Source organism: Gavialis gangeticus, unplaced genomic scaffold, assembly GCF_001723915.1.
Source record: "Gavialis gangeticus isolate Ggan-Ray unplaced genomic scaffold, GavGan_comp1, whole genome shotgun sequence".
Lineage (NCBI taxonomy): Eukaryota > Metazoa > Chordata > Crocodylia > Gavialidae > Gavialis > Gavialis gangeticus.
The window spans coordinates 22,007,426-22,024,143 of record NW_017728994.1 but is presented as its reverse complement, the minus strand read 5'-3'; the positions used below and the strand labels follow the sequence as shown (position 1 = coordinate 22,024,143).

The following is a 16,718-nucleotide window of genomic DNA, read 5'->3' as shown; positions in this document are numbered from 1 at the left end:
CATGATTTTTGCTGACTTGGTGGGTGTTAAATTAATCTGTGGGATTTAAAACACAAACATTTTGTATAAATATTTGCATTAGGTTAATATTTGCATATTTCTTCAATAACAGCATGTGGCATAACAGTCTAACAGAGGCCCTGCCTAGTTTTGATCTTTGCCAAAAAAACAGAGGGAGGGAGGAGGAAAATCCCCTTAGTATAAATGTCATCAGAAAGTGAATAAATAGTATAGACTGCATCTCCCTTATTCATCACATTTTATAAAACAGCCAGGAGATACAGTGATGATCTTCCCACTGGTAGGCATAGTAGATCAGCTGTCAAGTCATGCAATCTCAGCATATCTCTAGGTGTCTGGTAGGTGAATGAGCTGTGAATGTGCGTCTGTGCGTATGCTCTATATACAGTGCAGTCTTACTTGATTAATGCATGTGTTTTTCCAGCAGGAATGTGCAAGCCGATGAAATTAAGAGTTAACTTTGGAATAAGTGCCTTAGCAGAGCAACAAAGCCATCTCTTTCATTTCTCCCCGTATTTTCCTAACTGGGTGACAGATTCCCACAGATGCCTGTTTGTTTACAACCCTACATCTGCATTTCCACGCTGTAAAATTCCCCCTTTTAAAGCTGTTTTCTACATTCTGAACTTTATCTTGACAGCAGGGCAGTAAGTTTTAAACCAGAGGACATGGCTTCTGTCTAGGGTAATTTTATTTTGTTTGCAGAGACTTGAACAGGAACAAATTAAGTGGTTAATAAAAAGAAAAAAATCCTTTCACAATTTCCTATTATTGCATGTAGGGTAACTGCTAAGAAATGATACTTGAAGTTGTATTTATTATTGTTAGTAGGGTATGATATTTCTTGGCAGAAATGATGGATGACAACTTAAATTTGTGTCCAGGGAATGAAGGTGAACTGTGACAGAGTTATTTATCTTGGGAATGGAGGTTAGGGTCAGGCGAGGCTGGGTGCCTGAAGGCACAAGACATTGACAAATTCATCCTGCAGGCCCCATATCTGAAGCCTTTTGTTTTGGATCCTGGCTACTCACTAAGTGACCCCCATCCTTCATCCTGCCAGCATGTGAAGGATGTGTTGCAGTGCCAGCACTCCCCTTGCCACTAATTCTTGTCATTCACTCTCCTGACAGGCCCAAACCAAAACTATTCCCGCTCCTGAAAAGGAAGGTTAAAATATTTATTTCAGCTCATAATGGCCTCCCTGATTTAGTGGAGTATCATTTTTCCTGTTGCCTTTGTCATTTGCAGGTCACTAGAAGGACTGAAAACATTCAGTTGCCTGGAAGAGCTGATCTTGGACAACAATCTCCTCGGAAATGACCTTCTGTTACCCAGGTTACCCCACCTCCATACCTTAACGCTCAACAAGAACCAAATATCCTTTCAAAGAAATACCTGCAAAATGTCAAATGAGTTTTATGTGTCAGCCAAATTAAAGTATGTGAAATATAGTTCATGTGCAGACAAAGCATTCTCTTTCTTGGCACCTAGAATACCTCATAGTAATTTATTATAGGTCATTCATAAATGAAATGCACCATTATATCTTCCTGTTGCTCCATTTTAGTGTGAGATCTAAGTTATGGCTCTGAAGAAATCTTTTTTAATAGATAAAATAGAGAAAGAAAATAATGTCAGTGCTGCTGGCGTGCGGTAGCTCCTGTGTTTGCTTGGGGTTCTGTGGCAGGCTGACCTCTAGTGGAATAGAGAGTGCAGTGAAACAGCATTAAGTTTTTATACTTTGAATACCTACCGTTTAGAACAACGACAATAATCATATTGGGTGTGGCAATCTGTTAATTCACCCAGTTAACATGAAAAATGTGGCTGCTACATAGGCACTTGTGAGCCAGATACTGAATTCAGCACTTTCTCATTGACTACATGGACACGCATGAACCCAGTTCAGCCTGTGCTAGGTCCCTTATACCAGGAAAGGATTTACACAGATGTTTAGGTTTATTCAGAACTGCAAAACTGTTAGGCATAGAGGCTTATGCTCCACTGGAGTCAGTATTTAGGAATGTGCTTAAGTTGATTCCCTTGGTGTGCATCTGTTTAGTGGCCTTACTTTTTGAATAAATAAAAAAGAATAATAAAAAAGCTAATTGTTTTCATGGAGTATGCTTGGATTTAATTGTTAAGCCATTTGTCCATACCGTGACCCTTTTGGAAGCGGAAGGCGTATATACATATATTCTCCCTATGCAAAGGCTGATCAAAGTGTGGCCTAACGTCCAAATGAAGCTTGGAGCGTCCTAAAGCACAGACCATGAAAACCCTCTACTTGTAATTGCAGGGTGAGGACAAAGCACTCAACTGCAGGCTTTTATGACAGTGAAAGCAAACAGAAAGCAATTTATAGTCCTGTATTGCAGGCGATAAAATGTAGTTGGAAATATTATGATTGCATAGTTTTGTTTTGTTTTTTGAGTTTTGATATTTTAAAAAGTATGTAAATATGTAAGCAAAATTAGGTGTAAACGTTGTGGTCCTGGCAACTTGCCAGTGCAGCCCCAGGGTCACGAAGATCACTGTTGTCCAGTTTAATTTGTGTTCTTGGTGACACAGGGATTCTGAGGGTGGGATGCAGATAGCTGTTTGGTTTTATATCTTGCCATTCCAATAAAACTCTTATCATACATGTTTTAATGAAAAATAAGCCAAAAGATTCTTGCTGACCTTACATATGATGCAGCGTTTGATGCAGCATTCTCTGCTTTACCAAATGAGTACTGGCTGAGTTGCTAGATTTGTGTGCATGGTGGTATATTCCTCAGCTGCCGGGGTGAAGACACTACACTGAATTGGAACTAAATGAACAAAATCAGAGAAGGAGTTAGTGCCACCGTGTCACCAGTACTATTTGAAGAGGTTCATTGAGAATTACAGTGATGTACAAAATGCAGAGCTACATCCTGCTTGCTGTATTCAAGCAATGAATCTTTCCAAGTCAATGTGTGCAAGATGAGCAGAGTTTGATCCATAGTGGCATTTTTTAAAAAAATGCAATGTTAAAATTATGATGGCTAGTCCTCCGGGTGTACTCAGCTGTTCAGCGTTATAAGGAATTATGTACACCAGTGTACATTTTTGCAGTATGCTGCCAATAATTTAACAAAGGACTTATACAAAATCTGTTAGCTTGTGAAACAGCCAGGGTACAATCAGGGGTGTGTGAACTCGGAGAGAATGAAAAAGAAATCCTTTTCAGAAATAAAAATTTTGTGTTCTATGGGTAAGTGATCTCTGGCAGGGAAGAATTGGCAGCATACAGAAGCAGAGAAATGTCCCAGAACTTTGTAATCTGTTTGGATGGCATTAGGAAGGGGTTCTAGTGGGTCACTCTAGCTCCTTCCAGCACATCACTGGTATATTCCTGACTTTGGTATTTTATGTGTATATTATACAATAGTGACACCTGTATCATAGAGAAAGAGCTTGCAGTGCACCTCAGTGGTGTTAGAACCCAGACTGCAGTAACTTTGTAGAAAAGGACATGGCAGTAAAGAATACCTCAACTGAAATCAAACAGCAATCGGTCTTTCCTTACAAGAAGGAAAAAATCTATTAAAGAAACCTTTGAAAGACAGAATATATGTCAACTCAAAGACTAATTGGTAGCTTCCCAGAGTCTCTCTTCAGCATAACAGTATGCTTTATTTGTTTCTTCTATCATTATAGTCCCAGCTTTAGCCGAATTCAGTCCCTGCTCTGATAGACTATAGATGCTGATCTGTGTTACTTCTTATAGAAAGTCCACTTAATGTGTAGGACACTTCTTCCTCTCAGTTATTTTAAAGCCTAAATAAATTTTGCATATTTATTTCAGAGATGCTAATAGCTTATCACCAAATTTGATAAATATCCAAAGTCCTCTACTTTTTACCAATTCTGTATTTACTTATAATGTCATATTTCAATTCATAGCAAAATAATTTTCTTCCAGAAAGTTAATTTCCCCCCATAATTTTCCTGGTGTGATATCTCAGGGTTTTTTTGCATATATTTTGTACCTCCTGAATTGCATTGTTCTGTATTCCAACTAACTTTTATTGGCTGCAATTGTCAACATTATGCATTTTGAGGTAGGAGTGGTAATTGTTTTAAATATATGCTTCACTCTTTACACAGTGCATTGTAGCTTGGTAATCTGTTTTACAGATTGGTTTAAACCCTGAAGCACGCAGATATATATGGTGTGAATATTATGCACTGGTGTGAATTCACCAACTATGAAATTGATCTAAATGAGAAAAAATATATATTTTTAAAGCCTGGAATAAAACTTGATTAAATAAGCATATATGTAGATTCAAGACCATTTTTGAAAATAAGTTTTGTTAGTACCTCCATACCTATGAAAGGCATTGAAATAAATGTGTTGGCAAGTGCTGCTTTTGCCTATGATCTCCAATATGGAAGTGATCACTTTTAGGCAGACTGCGAGTCAACAAACAAGAATGGGGGGATTAGAGGGGTGATATTACATACTTCATGGACCATCACAGCTACATCACTCCAAAATTATCAGCACCCCAGGCTTCCAGACAGACGGAGAAAATGAAAGAGATGTTGGCTGCTACGGTAGCGAAGTTCAGGATTTGTTGTTCTGAGAAGTAGCAACATAAGTGTGGGCAAATATCCACAATGGTATGTTCCAAATCCTCCTTTTGGATTCTTTTGTCTTTTAGGCAATTCCTGGAACCGTATTCTATATGGATATATTTTGTTATATTACCCCCCTGAGTTAGGCCCTCCATAGGGACATAAAGTTGTAAAATATAAACTGTCCTGAACAGATTGCCACCTTCTGAAAGTCTTTAATTGCAAGCTTTTGACCACAAGCACCCTTCTTCAGGTATAGGAGAAAAGACATTTTCCACCCACCTGTGTACATTTATTTGTTTGTTTATTTTTTGCATAAAAAGGGACAGAGATGTTCCAATATAGTGACCAATCTATTGGAGACCTACTTCTTTATTTATAAGTGGCAATAATTTCTGTATGGATAAAACTCCAAATGACCCTAAATACCTCTCAGAACATTAGGGACCCGGATCTCAATTCAGATTTCAATTCCATTTTTGGGTGAATGGTCAAAGGTGGAAGACAGGAGGGATGTTTTTAGTCACAGTTCGATACACAAGTCCTGGTGTCTGGAGAGCTTACCGCCAACCGAAGAGACCCCACCTTCACTGAGGAGTAACTTCCCATATTAACTCCAGAGAAAGAGCATGCACACAGAAGTGCCAGGGAACAGCTGTAACTTTTACCTGTAACTTTATATCCATATGATAACTCATTTGCAAAGTCATATTACCAACAGAATCTGCCTGTTTCCCTTGGAGAGACAACAGTGGTAGAGCAGACTTTCTGCTTGGGGATCTTTCTTTGATACACCAGAGAGGAGTAACTAAAAGCATACTTCTTGCAACCTCCTTTACTGGTCATATGCCATTAGGGACAATTTGATTGCTGTTCTCAAGGGACAAACTTTTTGAAACCAAATTTTCTTGGCATCTAGTTCAAATACCATGGAGCTGCTTTTTTGAACAGTTGAAAAGACCACCTTTAGAACCCTCTCATCCACTTTTCCAGAAACTGCAGGAAGTACAAAGAAAGTTAAGATAGGAGGAAGAGATATGACCCCTCTTTTACCAATATGCTTACTAATATGGGCCTAATAACCCCCTAGGAAGAAGGGAGAAATTCTGTACATTTAATTCAACATTTTCTTGCTCCTATTCAGTACAGTAGATACCCAGATACTATGTTTTTGGGTCAAGATAGGTGGAACGATTGGAATATAAGATCTTTTTTTTCTGTAACGGACAACATGGCATTTCGGGCATGGTGACACAAAAGTAAGTAGTAAGTATTTATGGTTCTATCAATGTCTTAAAAGGTGATGTCAATTGAGGGTTCTTTTTGTATAACTAAAATTGGAGCTCCTTGATTACTACATCTTGCCAATGGTCATGATCAATATTCTGGTGTTGAAATTAATTATTTTATTAATAGAAAAATAATGCCAGTATGACAGTAGTTTATTTTTGCCTATATAGTTTCATGTGTAAATACAATATAGGTGTGTACTGTGCAGGCTCCTAAAAATACATTATTTGTATCTGATTATCAACACAGCAAGCAGATTTTGAGACATTCATTCTAGTTTTATAGAGACTTCCTGTTCTAGTAAAATTCCCCACATTTAAAACTGGAAATATTGCAATAACCATAAAAAAAAAAAAAATCTAGGTCTGAGATAAACTTTTAAAACATATCTAACATATACATTTTTGGGTGATGAGAGGTGAATGCTTGTGAAGACCTGTGCAATTTGTGTTTGCTGGCAATCAAGACAACTTTAACTAATTTGAATAAATCAAAGATGTAGGTAGTTCATTATTTTTATTGGTGGAGATTTTCATTTTGATAAATGTCCTTTAGGAACAACATTAACTGTTTTAGTATGATTGATGGAATTACTGATTAAGACAATGGATCAATACTTCCTGAGGCACCTTAATTAAATCTGAGGCATTTGAAATTTGTTTTTAAAGTAATGGAGAATGTGGGTGTACACATTTGTCTCTAGACTGCATATATACCTTGCAGTAAATAATCAAAGTGTAAATGAAGTCAGGCATCTGCATTCCAGCACCAAGGCATCTAAATGGTAGGGAGGAGAATTATAGGATCGTAGGAAAGTAAGGCTAGATGAGAACTTATAAGGTCATCTAGTTTAGCTCCCTGCTCAAGGCAGGATCATCCTTGACTAGACCATCCCAGCCAAGTGTCCATCTAACATCTCAATGACCTACTGAAGTCCCTTCTGACCCTAACGTCTATGAATCTATAACCTTCTCTTGAAAATCACTAATAGTGTCCATGAATTTAATGGAAGATTTCCTTTTTATCTAGAGCAAAGCTGATTTTATGTTACGCAGTGGGATGTTGTCATTTTTTGGTCCAGGTCACACCATGACTGAATGCTTTGGACTACAGTAACTCATAATGGAGAAGTTGAGTATAGATTTTCCGATCTGTGTTCAACTCTCCATGTATTCTCACCACTGCTTCAAAAATGTTGTGATCTTGTAACTAACTATATGATCTGCTGGTTTATTAAACAGTGTACTGAAGTTGCATGAATTATGACTTATCTCAGGGAAGCTCTTCATCATGGGGTAGTTCCTACACAATACCAGCCATTTCTTCTTCATATGTGCCTTGTAAAGGAAAATCTGTGATAGGAGATGGAAATGTCCCCTGGGGAAAAATTAATCTGTACCTCTGATAAGATCATGTTTATTTTTAAAGGGGTTGCAAGGGAGTGGTGGCTAGACCTAGAGCGTAAAAGTTAAATGAACTATAGCAAAATAATTGTAGTAATTATTTGATTATCAGATGCCAAAGAAATGACTAACACACAGTTTTACCATCATATTACACTTTTTTTCAAGTGCAATTGGCATAGGATATTTTGTAGACATTCCCAAAGTCCATAAAACTTTGGCTTTTTCATAAACCAACCAACCAACCCACCCTGCAAAACAAATTTAAAATACTACTATTTTTTAGGCAGCTGGGTATCTGGTTTCCTCCAAATTTGGTAAAGTACTATGTTCCTTGGTTCTACATATGCTATTGTAAATACTACTCCTACTAACAATGACACTAACAGAATAAAAGAGAATAGGATAATACTATGCATACTACTATTACAGTTTGAATGAAAGTGGGATAATAATGCAGGTTTCAGTAAGATTTGAACATAAACATGCAGGCCAAAGCAACTATGGAGCTGAGGCTGGCAACACAAATTAAAGAGAACAAAAAGTCTTTTTTTAGGTATGTAGGGAGTAAAAGGAAGGTGTAGGGCACCACAGGACCCATACTGAACAAAGAGGAACAATTACTGACAGAGCGGGGGGACAAGGCTGAGCTATTCAGTGAGTTTTTTTGCCTCAGTGTTCCTGAGCAAGGGTCAAGACAAGTCTTCTAAAGGGTTCTTAGATGGGTATCAGAGGGACACCAGCCTACCAACTGTTGATGCTGACCTGGTGCAGAGTCACTTGGATGGACTGGACGTCAGCAGGCCCAAATGAGTTGCATCTGAGGGTACTGAAGGAATTGGATGGTGTCATAGCAGAACTGCTGGCATGGCTGTTTGAGCACTCATGGCACTTGAGTCAGGTCCAAGAGGACTGGAAAAGGGCCAATGTGGTCCCTATTTTCAAGAAGGGAAGGAAGGAGGATCTGAGTAATTATAGGCCAGTTAGTCCCACCTCCATTCTTGGAAAGGTCTTTGAAAAGATTATAAAGGATCATAATTGTGGGAGTCCAGTGGGAAAAACAATGCAGCTGGGATTTGTAGGAGGTAGATCATGCCGGACCAATCTGGTTTCGTTTTATGACAGGGTCACAAAATGCTTAGGCACAGGAGTAGAGGTGGATGTCATTTTCTTGGATGCCAAGCAAGGCCTTTGATACGGTATCTTATCCTATTCTCATAAGTAAATTTAGAGGCTGTGATATAGATGTTTACACAGTTTGGTGGGCAAATTGGCTGAGCAGTCACACCCAGAGAGTGGTAGTAGATGGGTCAGTATTGAACTGTAAGGATGTGGGTAGTGGGGTCCCATAAGGTTTGTTCCTTGGACCTGTACTCTTCAATATCTTCATCAATGACTTGGATGTGGGTGTGAAGTGTACTCTGTCCAAGTTTGTGGACAATACTAAATTGTGGGGTGAAGGGCACACTCCAGAGGGTAGCGAACGATTGCAGGCAGACCTGGACAGTTTAGAAAAATGGGAAGAATACAATAGGATGCAGTACAACAAGGACAAGTACAGAGTGCTGCACCTTGGGGGCAAAAATATCCAACACACCTACTGGCTGGGAAGTGACTCTCAGCAGCACAGAAGCAGAAAGGGGTCTCAGAGTCATAGTGGACTTCAAGAAGAACATGAGTCATTACTATGACAAAATCATCAGCAAATCATCAGCAGATGCATGACAAATAGATCCAAGGAGGTGATACTTCCCCTCTCTGCAGCATTGGTCAGACTGCAGTTGGAGTACTGCATCGAGTTTTGGGTGCCGTACTTCAAGAAGGATATTGGTAGACTTGAGAGGATCCAGAGGAGGGCCACTCGTATGGTTAGGGGCTTACAGACAAGCCCTATGAGGAGAGACTGAGGGACCTGGATCTCTTTAGCCTCTGCAAGAGAAGGCTGAAAGGTGATCTTGTGGCTGCCTGCGAATTCATTAGGGGGATGCAGCAAGGCATTAGAGATTCTCTGTTCACCAGGGCGCCTCTTGAGGTAACAAGGTGCAATGGTCATCAACTGACAGAGAGTAGATTTAGGTTAGATATCAAGAAAAACTTCTTCATGGTAAGAGTGGCCAAAATTTGGAATGGGCTTCTAAGAGAGGTGGTGCTCTCCCCTACCTTGGGGCTCTTTAAGAGAATGCTGGATAGGCATCTGTCTGGGGTCATCTGACCCCAGAACTCTTTCCTGCCTAGGCAGGGGGTTGGACTCCGATGATCTGTTGAGGTCCCTTCTGACCCTAACATCTCTGAATCTATGAATAAACCAGGTGTTTCTGAGAGAGTATAGAGAGATGTAACAATTGTTTCAATATCAGTGTAGCAAAGCTTCTGTAACTTTAACCCTGTTTCATACAGGGCCAAAGTTAGAACAGTTCAGCTAACTTGTACCACTTCAGGATCAGGCGCATGAACTAGCTTGATCAGAATAACTGATACTCACTCTCAAGAGCCAGTTCCTCATTCACTTTTCAAGCAATTAGAGGACTTGTTTGTCCATACCGTGTTGTTCATAAAACTGCATAATTAAAATCTCCAAATAAAACTTATGATCAATGTCTCATGCTTAGATTTAAGAAATTACAAATGAAGTGTTATGGAGTTTAGATGCCTACGCCCTGCATATGACAGATGAGTCTGTAACTCCTGTTAGGTACCTCTATGCATATTTAAGTGCCTGAAGATGGCCAAAATTCCTTTGGGTAGTCGTACATGTTCATTGCTAATCGAGATTTAATGTGTGCCTGAATCTGGATCAGTGTTCCTTAAGTAGTTGAAGAGAATGGGGAAAAATGTACTACAGATTCTAATGAAATTACTATGGAAATGGACTTTGTTTCATGGAGTCCATTCACTCCATAAAAATAAGTTCAAGGTCTGAAAAAGTAAGTTATCGCTGGTAAAACACTACATAAGATTGATAACATGTAACAGCAAATATCTTAGAATTACTAAAAGATTACTGTTTTTTGTAATAGTAAAAGCTCCTACTCCAAGGAACCCCTCTGGAGCTTGAGATGTCCTACAAGAGATCATCTGGCTAAAGATGACTGCCAGATTCAAGTAATTCTGTAGTCTTCTCCTTTGGCAGTGTCTACAACTCCCTTAATCCAAATATAGTAAAAAATATGTTGCTTTCCTGCTTTTACAGACATTTACTGCAAGGAAGCACTATGAGCATTAAAAAGAACGTCTATGAACTTGTGTCCTGATGAAGGTTATGTAATACTTTGGTTTGATTTGACCTTGGTCCTGAGTGTGAGAAAAAGACTGACATCTTAAAATTATAATGTGATAATGCATCTTTTCTAGGGGTCTGACCAAAGTTCAGTGAAGCTAGCTGTTGTCTTTCCATCAGTTTTTAATAGATGCTGAATCTGGATTTATATCTTTTAACATAATCTTCCAGACGAAGGCTTAACTTTGCTTTATCATACTAAAATGTGATGCTCTTGTATTACTGACAAATTTTGCTACTCTCAATCTCGTATTTCCCTGATTCTTTTGTAAAGTATTTTGAGAGGATATATCAGACTGAATTATATCAGAACATGGTGGTGGGGTCTTCAACCAGCAACATTTCTTAATTATCAGTGGTCGCATCTACACGAGAAGCTTACTGCACAGTAGCTTATTACTACTGCGCAGTAGCATTGCTAGGCATGCGGTATTGTAATCTGATGTCTTCACATTTCATTCAGTGAAGGATTTATACTAATTGAGTAATTATGGATGTGTAGATGTGGCACTCCAAGTATTTATAGTCTGGTAGTGAAAGTGAGTTGTTGTGGGCTGTATCTCTGTCTCTCTGTCTTTCCCCACCCCTCCCCTCCCCTCTTCTTTTCTTCTGTTTTTAAACTCGTTTTCCAGTGGACTGAGTATATTAGTAAGGAATGTGCTGTGAAAGTAGCTGTTTGTTTCCATGTTAGAAAAGTTTCATGATGTCCAAGCAAAAATTTTGGTTAAGTGCTGGTAACACAAGAGTTAAGTTATGAACATGCACAGCAGAGACAGGCTTATGGAAAATTCCACCATATGCCTAGCAGATGCCCCCTGAGTGACCTATGAGCGTGTCAGTCAAGTTTGACCTACTTTTCACCATGCGCATGATCAGTCACCACACAGAAAGAAATCAGACGCATGCTCAGTCTATCTGTAGCGTGACATAATTGGACTAGAAATTTCTTTGTAGAAAGCGATTTGATTGGCCACAAAATTCCTATAAAAGACCTGCGAGCCCCCACCAAGGGGTGGGCGTTAGTAGTGTGTGGGCGTTAGTGGTGAGCGTTTTGGTGTGTGAGTGATCAAGAGAGAGAGAGACCTGCTCAACTTGTAAACAGAGGCTGCTATTAGCAGGGACTATGAGACAGGAAGAGATTGGGTCTCAGGCCCTGGGTCTTCTCCTCATAACTCCGCACAGCGTATTAGTTTTTCGATTCCATTTCTTTTCCGTATTGATCTTCTGGTTATAGAACTGTTTTGGCATTGACCTCGGCTACGATTTGGATCATCCCAACCTATCTCAACTACGAACTTACCTCATCATCTCCACGTCGATTTCGGCATTGTTCTTCGACCATCTGGTTGTCCACTTTGGACTGGCGTCACGTTGTGTACTTCGTTCACCGTGTTAGAGTTTTCGTTTATTCGTCTCCCATTTAATGAGCTGTTGACCAGCCCTGGGACTAACAAGTGGGCAGCCGCACCTATCCTTTGGGGTAGAACGCAAGGGCTCACTCGGGAACCCCGTGGGCCAACAGACCCCTTCGTTGTTCATTTGTTTTACAACTGTAACTGAAGCAAGTATCTCAACCTATGCTACTAAGCGTAAGTAATAAATCATCTTTTTTATTTGAAACCACATGAGTCTTGTACCACTCAGAACTCCTCGCCGCTAATCCCGCCTGTTCGTATCCGATACCGCCCTCGGCCCACCATGACCTTGGGGCCTTTATTCCCCGATACATGACTCCAGCAATTGCTAACCATTTTACCACACAGCATCCATCATTTTGTCAAAGTTTTAATGTTTTGCAGTGAACCACCTAGCAAAGAAAGAAAGGAGAAAAGAATGATAAACAGCCAAATTCTTTCATTCTGTGCCAAAAACAAAACAAAAAATTAAATTTAGCCCCATTTGCTCTTGGAACAATTAATGTGACATTTTTCTGAGTGCCATAGTAAATTTGATTGTCAGTTTTTGAAATGTATGTTTACATTGGTGGTGGTGCAAGCATAAATACTTTTTTCATTAATGTCGTTGAATCCTTAACCAACAACCTTTGACACATAACAGAATTAGAAGGCCTATTGGATCATTTGGCTGAAGTTGTGCCTGCCCTGCAGTACCTCAGTTTACTGGGAAACATGGCATGCCCAAATGAACTGGTCAGCAAGGAGAAGGATGAGGGTGACTACCAGAGGTACAGGTTAGTATCTTAACTTGTAAATACAAGAAGGCATATCCATGTCTGCATGAAAGTAGGGCATAGTCCCAAAATAACAAATCTTCCTTTTCTCTTGGCTGAATTTACTCACTTGGTGTCACATCCGTAGCATTTGACTGATTTTTTTTTTTTCCAGTGAGACTAACTCCAGGGGCCAAATTTCAGGAAAATATTCAGTTGTAAACATGCCCCATGTGTTTCAACAACTCAAGCTTGCACTTAAAAACTTTCCTTAATCAAGGTCAGAGTGAGACACTACTAGTTGGAGGACCATCAAAATCTGGCCATTAAAACAATTAGATTAAAAGAGGGTGTCTTTATTTTTCCTCCAAGGAAAAAATGCTTGTTTCAATATATTTAACAGAAAATGATTAAAAGACCCAGAGAAAAAAAATATTTCTTTAGCTATCATGCTTCTCTCCTTAAAGAATAGTTGGAGTATAGAATCAAACCACAAGTGTTAAAGTAGCAAAATATCCATGTGAAATCATTTAAATGAATGTATATGGGCACAATTAAACAAAAGGTAGTTAGGGAATTAACACAGAACCTTGTGGAAGTCGGAAACTTAGTTAAGCGTCACTGGTCCAACTGAAGTGTAGCTGGGACTTAGTTATATGCAAATAGGTTTATTTTTTGAATAATAGGAATAATTGTCATTGGTGATCACAGTGATAGAATATAGATCCAAGACTGTGGAATGCCTACTGAAATTACTTCATTCTTCATATTTGCTGCCCTCTGGCAGTGAGATGGTATTATAATAAAATTCTATTTGATGTCATCTGCGTTTCTTTTCTCCAGTCAAATATGATACAGGATTTCAGGCCATGAATTTTCCACATTAGCTGACTGAAAATGGGTTTCTCAGTTAAACTGTAGCCAAACAGCGTAGTCAGTAAGATACCTACCCAAGAGAGACTGAACTTTTTTTCTTATTTCAGTAGAAATTCAGAGTTATAATAAAACCCTAACTATAGCTTCACAAAATCAAAAAAGTCTTATATATGAATACAGTTAAAAGAGTTTGTAGAAAAGTGTAAGAGACCTGAAAGGAAGTTTGTTTGGAAGTTGTGTGAATTGGAAGTAGTCGTGTGATGCTAATATTGCAATTGGTTGAAATTTTGTTCAGAGATTTAAGCACAGGTGCCTAGGTATGAGTATTCTATATTCAGTATTCCAGACTTTTGAGAACAGTCTATCTTTGGGCTGAAGATTTTAACATCTAACAATGTGACTTTTGAATTCAGCAGAGCTATGATATCTTGGATTTTGCTAAATAGGTCAGTCTGCATTTAATATATTTTCTCAGTATTTTCATTCTGAAGTGGAAGGTATGGCTAGTACCCAGCTTACAGAAAGCCTAGTACTGCTTGCTCCTTGTAAATTTATGTGACATTTGCACTAGAGAATTACTTTAAAATGAATGATAATTCTACAGTTTACTGTTTTTCACTTTAAGTATGTTTTCTGACAATATGTCTTCTATTAATCATTTAAGCAAAAGTAGGACCTTAAAGAAACCATTCAGAGACAAAAACCCATGGTTCATTTAGTGCTGTCTGAAAAAAAAATCTTATTGATTGACATCCTCATGGTTAGGTGATGTAATATTTATAATATGTCACACAGCCATACATCAAAACAAGTGTGTCTGTTGTTTCATTTCAATGCAAAATGTTGATTTCTAAGAGGTCAAGGTAGTTTTAGGTCACATTGTGGCAAACCACTGTGTCAGAAATGTGAAGTGACTGGATTTATGTATCTGTTGAAAACAGCAACGCCGATACTTTTCCCTCTTCCTTTTAGAATTTTTTGGCACTTTTGCTGCCATAAACCAAATTAATTAAAATGGTTTATAAAGTGAATAGACTACTGATTAGTTGAATGACATACCAGAAACAAAAACTTCCTGTTACTTTCCCATAAGCACTCATTATTTCATAAACTTAGAATGTGCCAAGCAATATTATAGTCAAACAGTCCTGAAATGTTTACTTACCATTTCAGTTACTTTAAGGAGAATATTAAATGGGTGTTTGCATGGATAAGGGAAGCCTCCAAAGATTTGATGTAAAGGGTTGCATTCAGGTAGATCAGGGCTAAATTTTAAAGTCTCTAATCTTCATTTTGTCACAAAATATCCTGAAAAGTGTGTAGTTTTCTTATTAAGTACTGGTGAAAGATTTTATAGTGAAAATAAAAAATGTGGAGGAATCTGCAAAATATTCTGAATTCCTTTTTGTGTCGCTGCATTTTTCATTTGAAGTTTAAACAAAATTTAAAAATCTAAGTGGCTAGTTTCCACACTGTTCACATTTGCTTTTTAAGGTTTTCTTTAATTTAATTTTAATCTTTAAAAAAAAGTATACAGCTTGAAATCAAACTAAAATATAATACATAGGATTTCAATAGCTCTGAACTTTTCTCAATTCATCAACAAATTCAAATATTATTGCTTTCATCCTGAAAAAACTGATATTTTTTAAATATTGCAATTAGCAAAAAACAATAGAAACAGCAAAATTAATTCATTCTAATGTTGTCTTCTACCAAAGTTCATTAAACTGAGGTTATTCATTTCCTCAGCACTTAATATTTTATTAAATTGAGCACTGAGTTGAACAAAACAAACTACTAAACCCATAAAAAAGAAAGAATTTAGAATGAAATACCAAAGACAGAAAAAAATATTTTTGATTCAAATGCCTTAACATTTGCAAACTAATCATAGCTACATTTTACAAATCTTTGAAGGTTAGAAAGTGAATGTAGCTAGAAATCTTTCTTAACACTTTTCATTCACCAAGCCAAACAAATGCAAAAAGTAAAAATTTAACCCACAAAACCCCATATAGTATTGTACATTTCTTTCAGCTTTAACTACCTTACATGTATTGGTGGTATAGCTATAAGGCACACATTTTAATATGCCTTGGCAACAATAGTCCTAAAACATTTAAGTATATGTATGATTCCATGTAGATAACTTTACCTATGAATTTTTTTTCAACAATATTTTAAGATCTTCTAATATTCAAAGGATAAAAGTCATCCACTAGTCAATGGATACTGTTGGTCAAATGAGCAGAGAAGTAGTTAACTGTGCATGTTAATCTGAAGCAGAGACATAACAAGCAGGGTTTTGTGCCCTGGGGTAACCCTGTGAGAAAGCAGGGGGAGGGAGGAGAAGCAATGGTGGGAGGGGTATAGAAGTCTTACCGATGACAGGACCTACTGCATGCTCTGCCCACTCCAGCTCTTGTTCTAAAAGCAGCAGGGTGTCCACACACTTGGCTGCTGATACTGCTGTAAAAGCAGCATTGCTCAGGTGCTCTTCCCATGGGGCCATGGACTCTGCTGGTGTTGGGGATGATTCTGGGACTCCTCCTAAGTTGGTGCACCTCTTGCCCACCCCTAGGTATCCTACAGGTGTGAAGTCTGACAGAAGGGAAGATAGAGATGCACTTTATAGACTAGGGCTGGGGAGTTATTTGGGCCAGAGGGCTGCTTAGGGAGTTTTGTTGAGAGGTCACGGGCTGGGTCAACACCTGCCACCCCCTCTGCTGCAACAGCTCACCAACACTCCCTAAGTGGCTCTGCTCAGTGCAGCCAGATGGCTGGGATGGGGCCATAGGTAGATTGTGATTGGCATCTTGGAGTGGGATGGGCAGGTGGGGCCCAAGGTTGGGATTGTGAAGCCATGACAGTGAGGGGCTGGGGCCTAGGATAAAGGCCTGCTATGGGCACTGGTTCCATGGGCAGGGGGGTGCAAGGAGCAGATATCAGCTCTGCCCTGGGCTCCATGGAGACAAGCTGGGACCCATGTGGGCAGAGTATGCAACTGGGCAGAAGGGATGGGGTTGCAGATGGGCAGGGAGATTTGTTGGGGAGTGGGGGGGGGGGG

General features: G+C 38.8%; 1 protein-coding gene across 2 annotated transcripts in view; it reads left to right on the top strand.

Annotated features, from left to right (window-relative positions):
• The window catches only part of CUNH10orf11 (chromosome unknown C10orf11 homolog), a 1,423,205-nt gene that overhangs the window by 769,472 nt on the left and 637,015 nt on the right, over window positions 1–16,718 (top strand). For both annotated transcript variants that reach the window (XM_019502366.1, XM_019502367.1), the window contains exons 3-4: window positions 1,273–1,399; window positions 12,654–12,793. In XM_019502366.1, coding sequence (XP_019357911.1) covers window positions 1,273–1,399; window positions 12,654–12,793 — 267 coding nt within the window. The remainder of the gene's footprint in view (window positions 1–1,272; window positions 1,400–12,653; window positions 12,794–16,718) is intronic.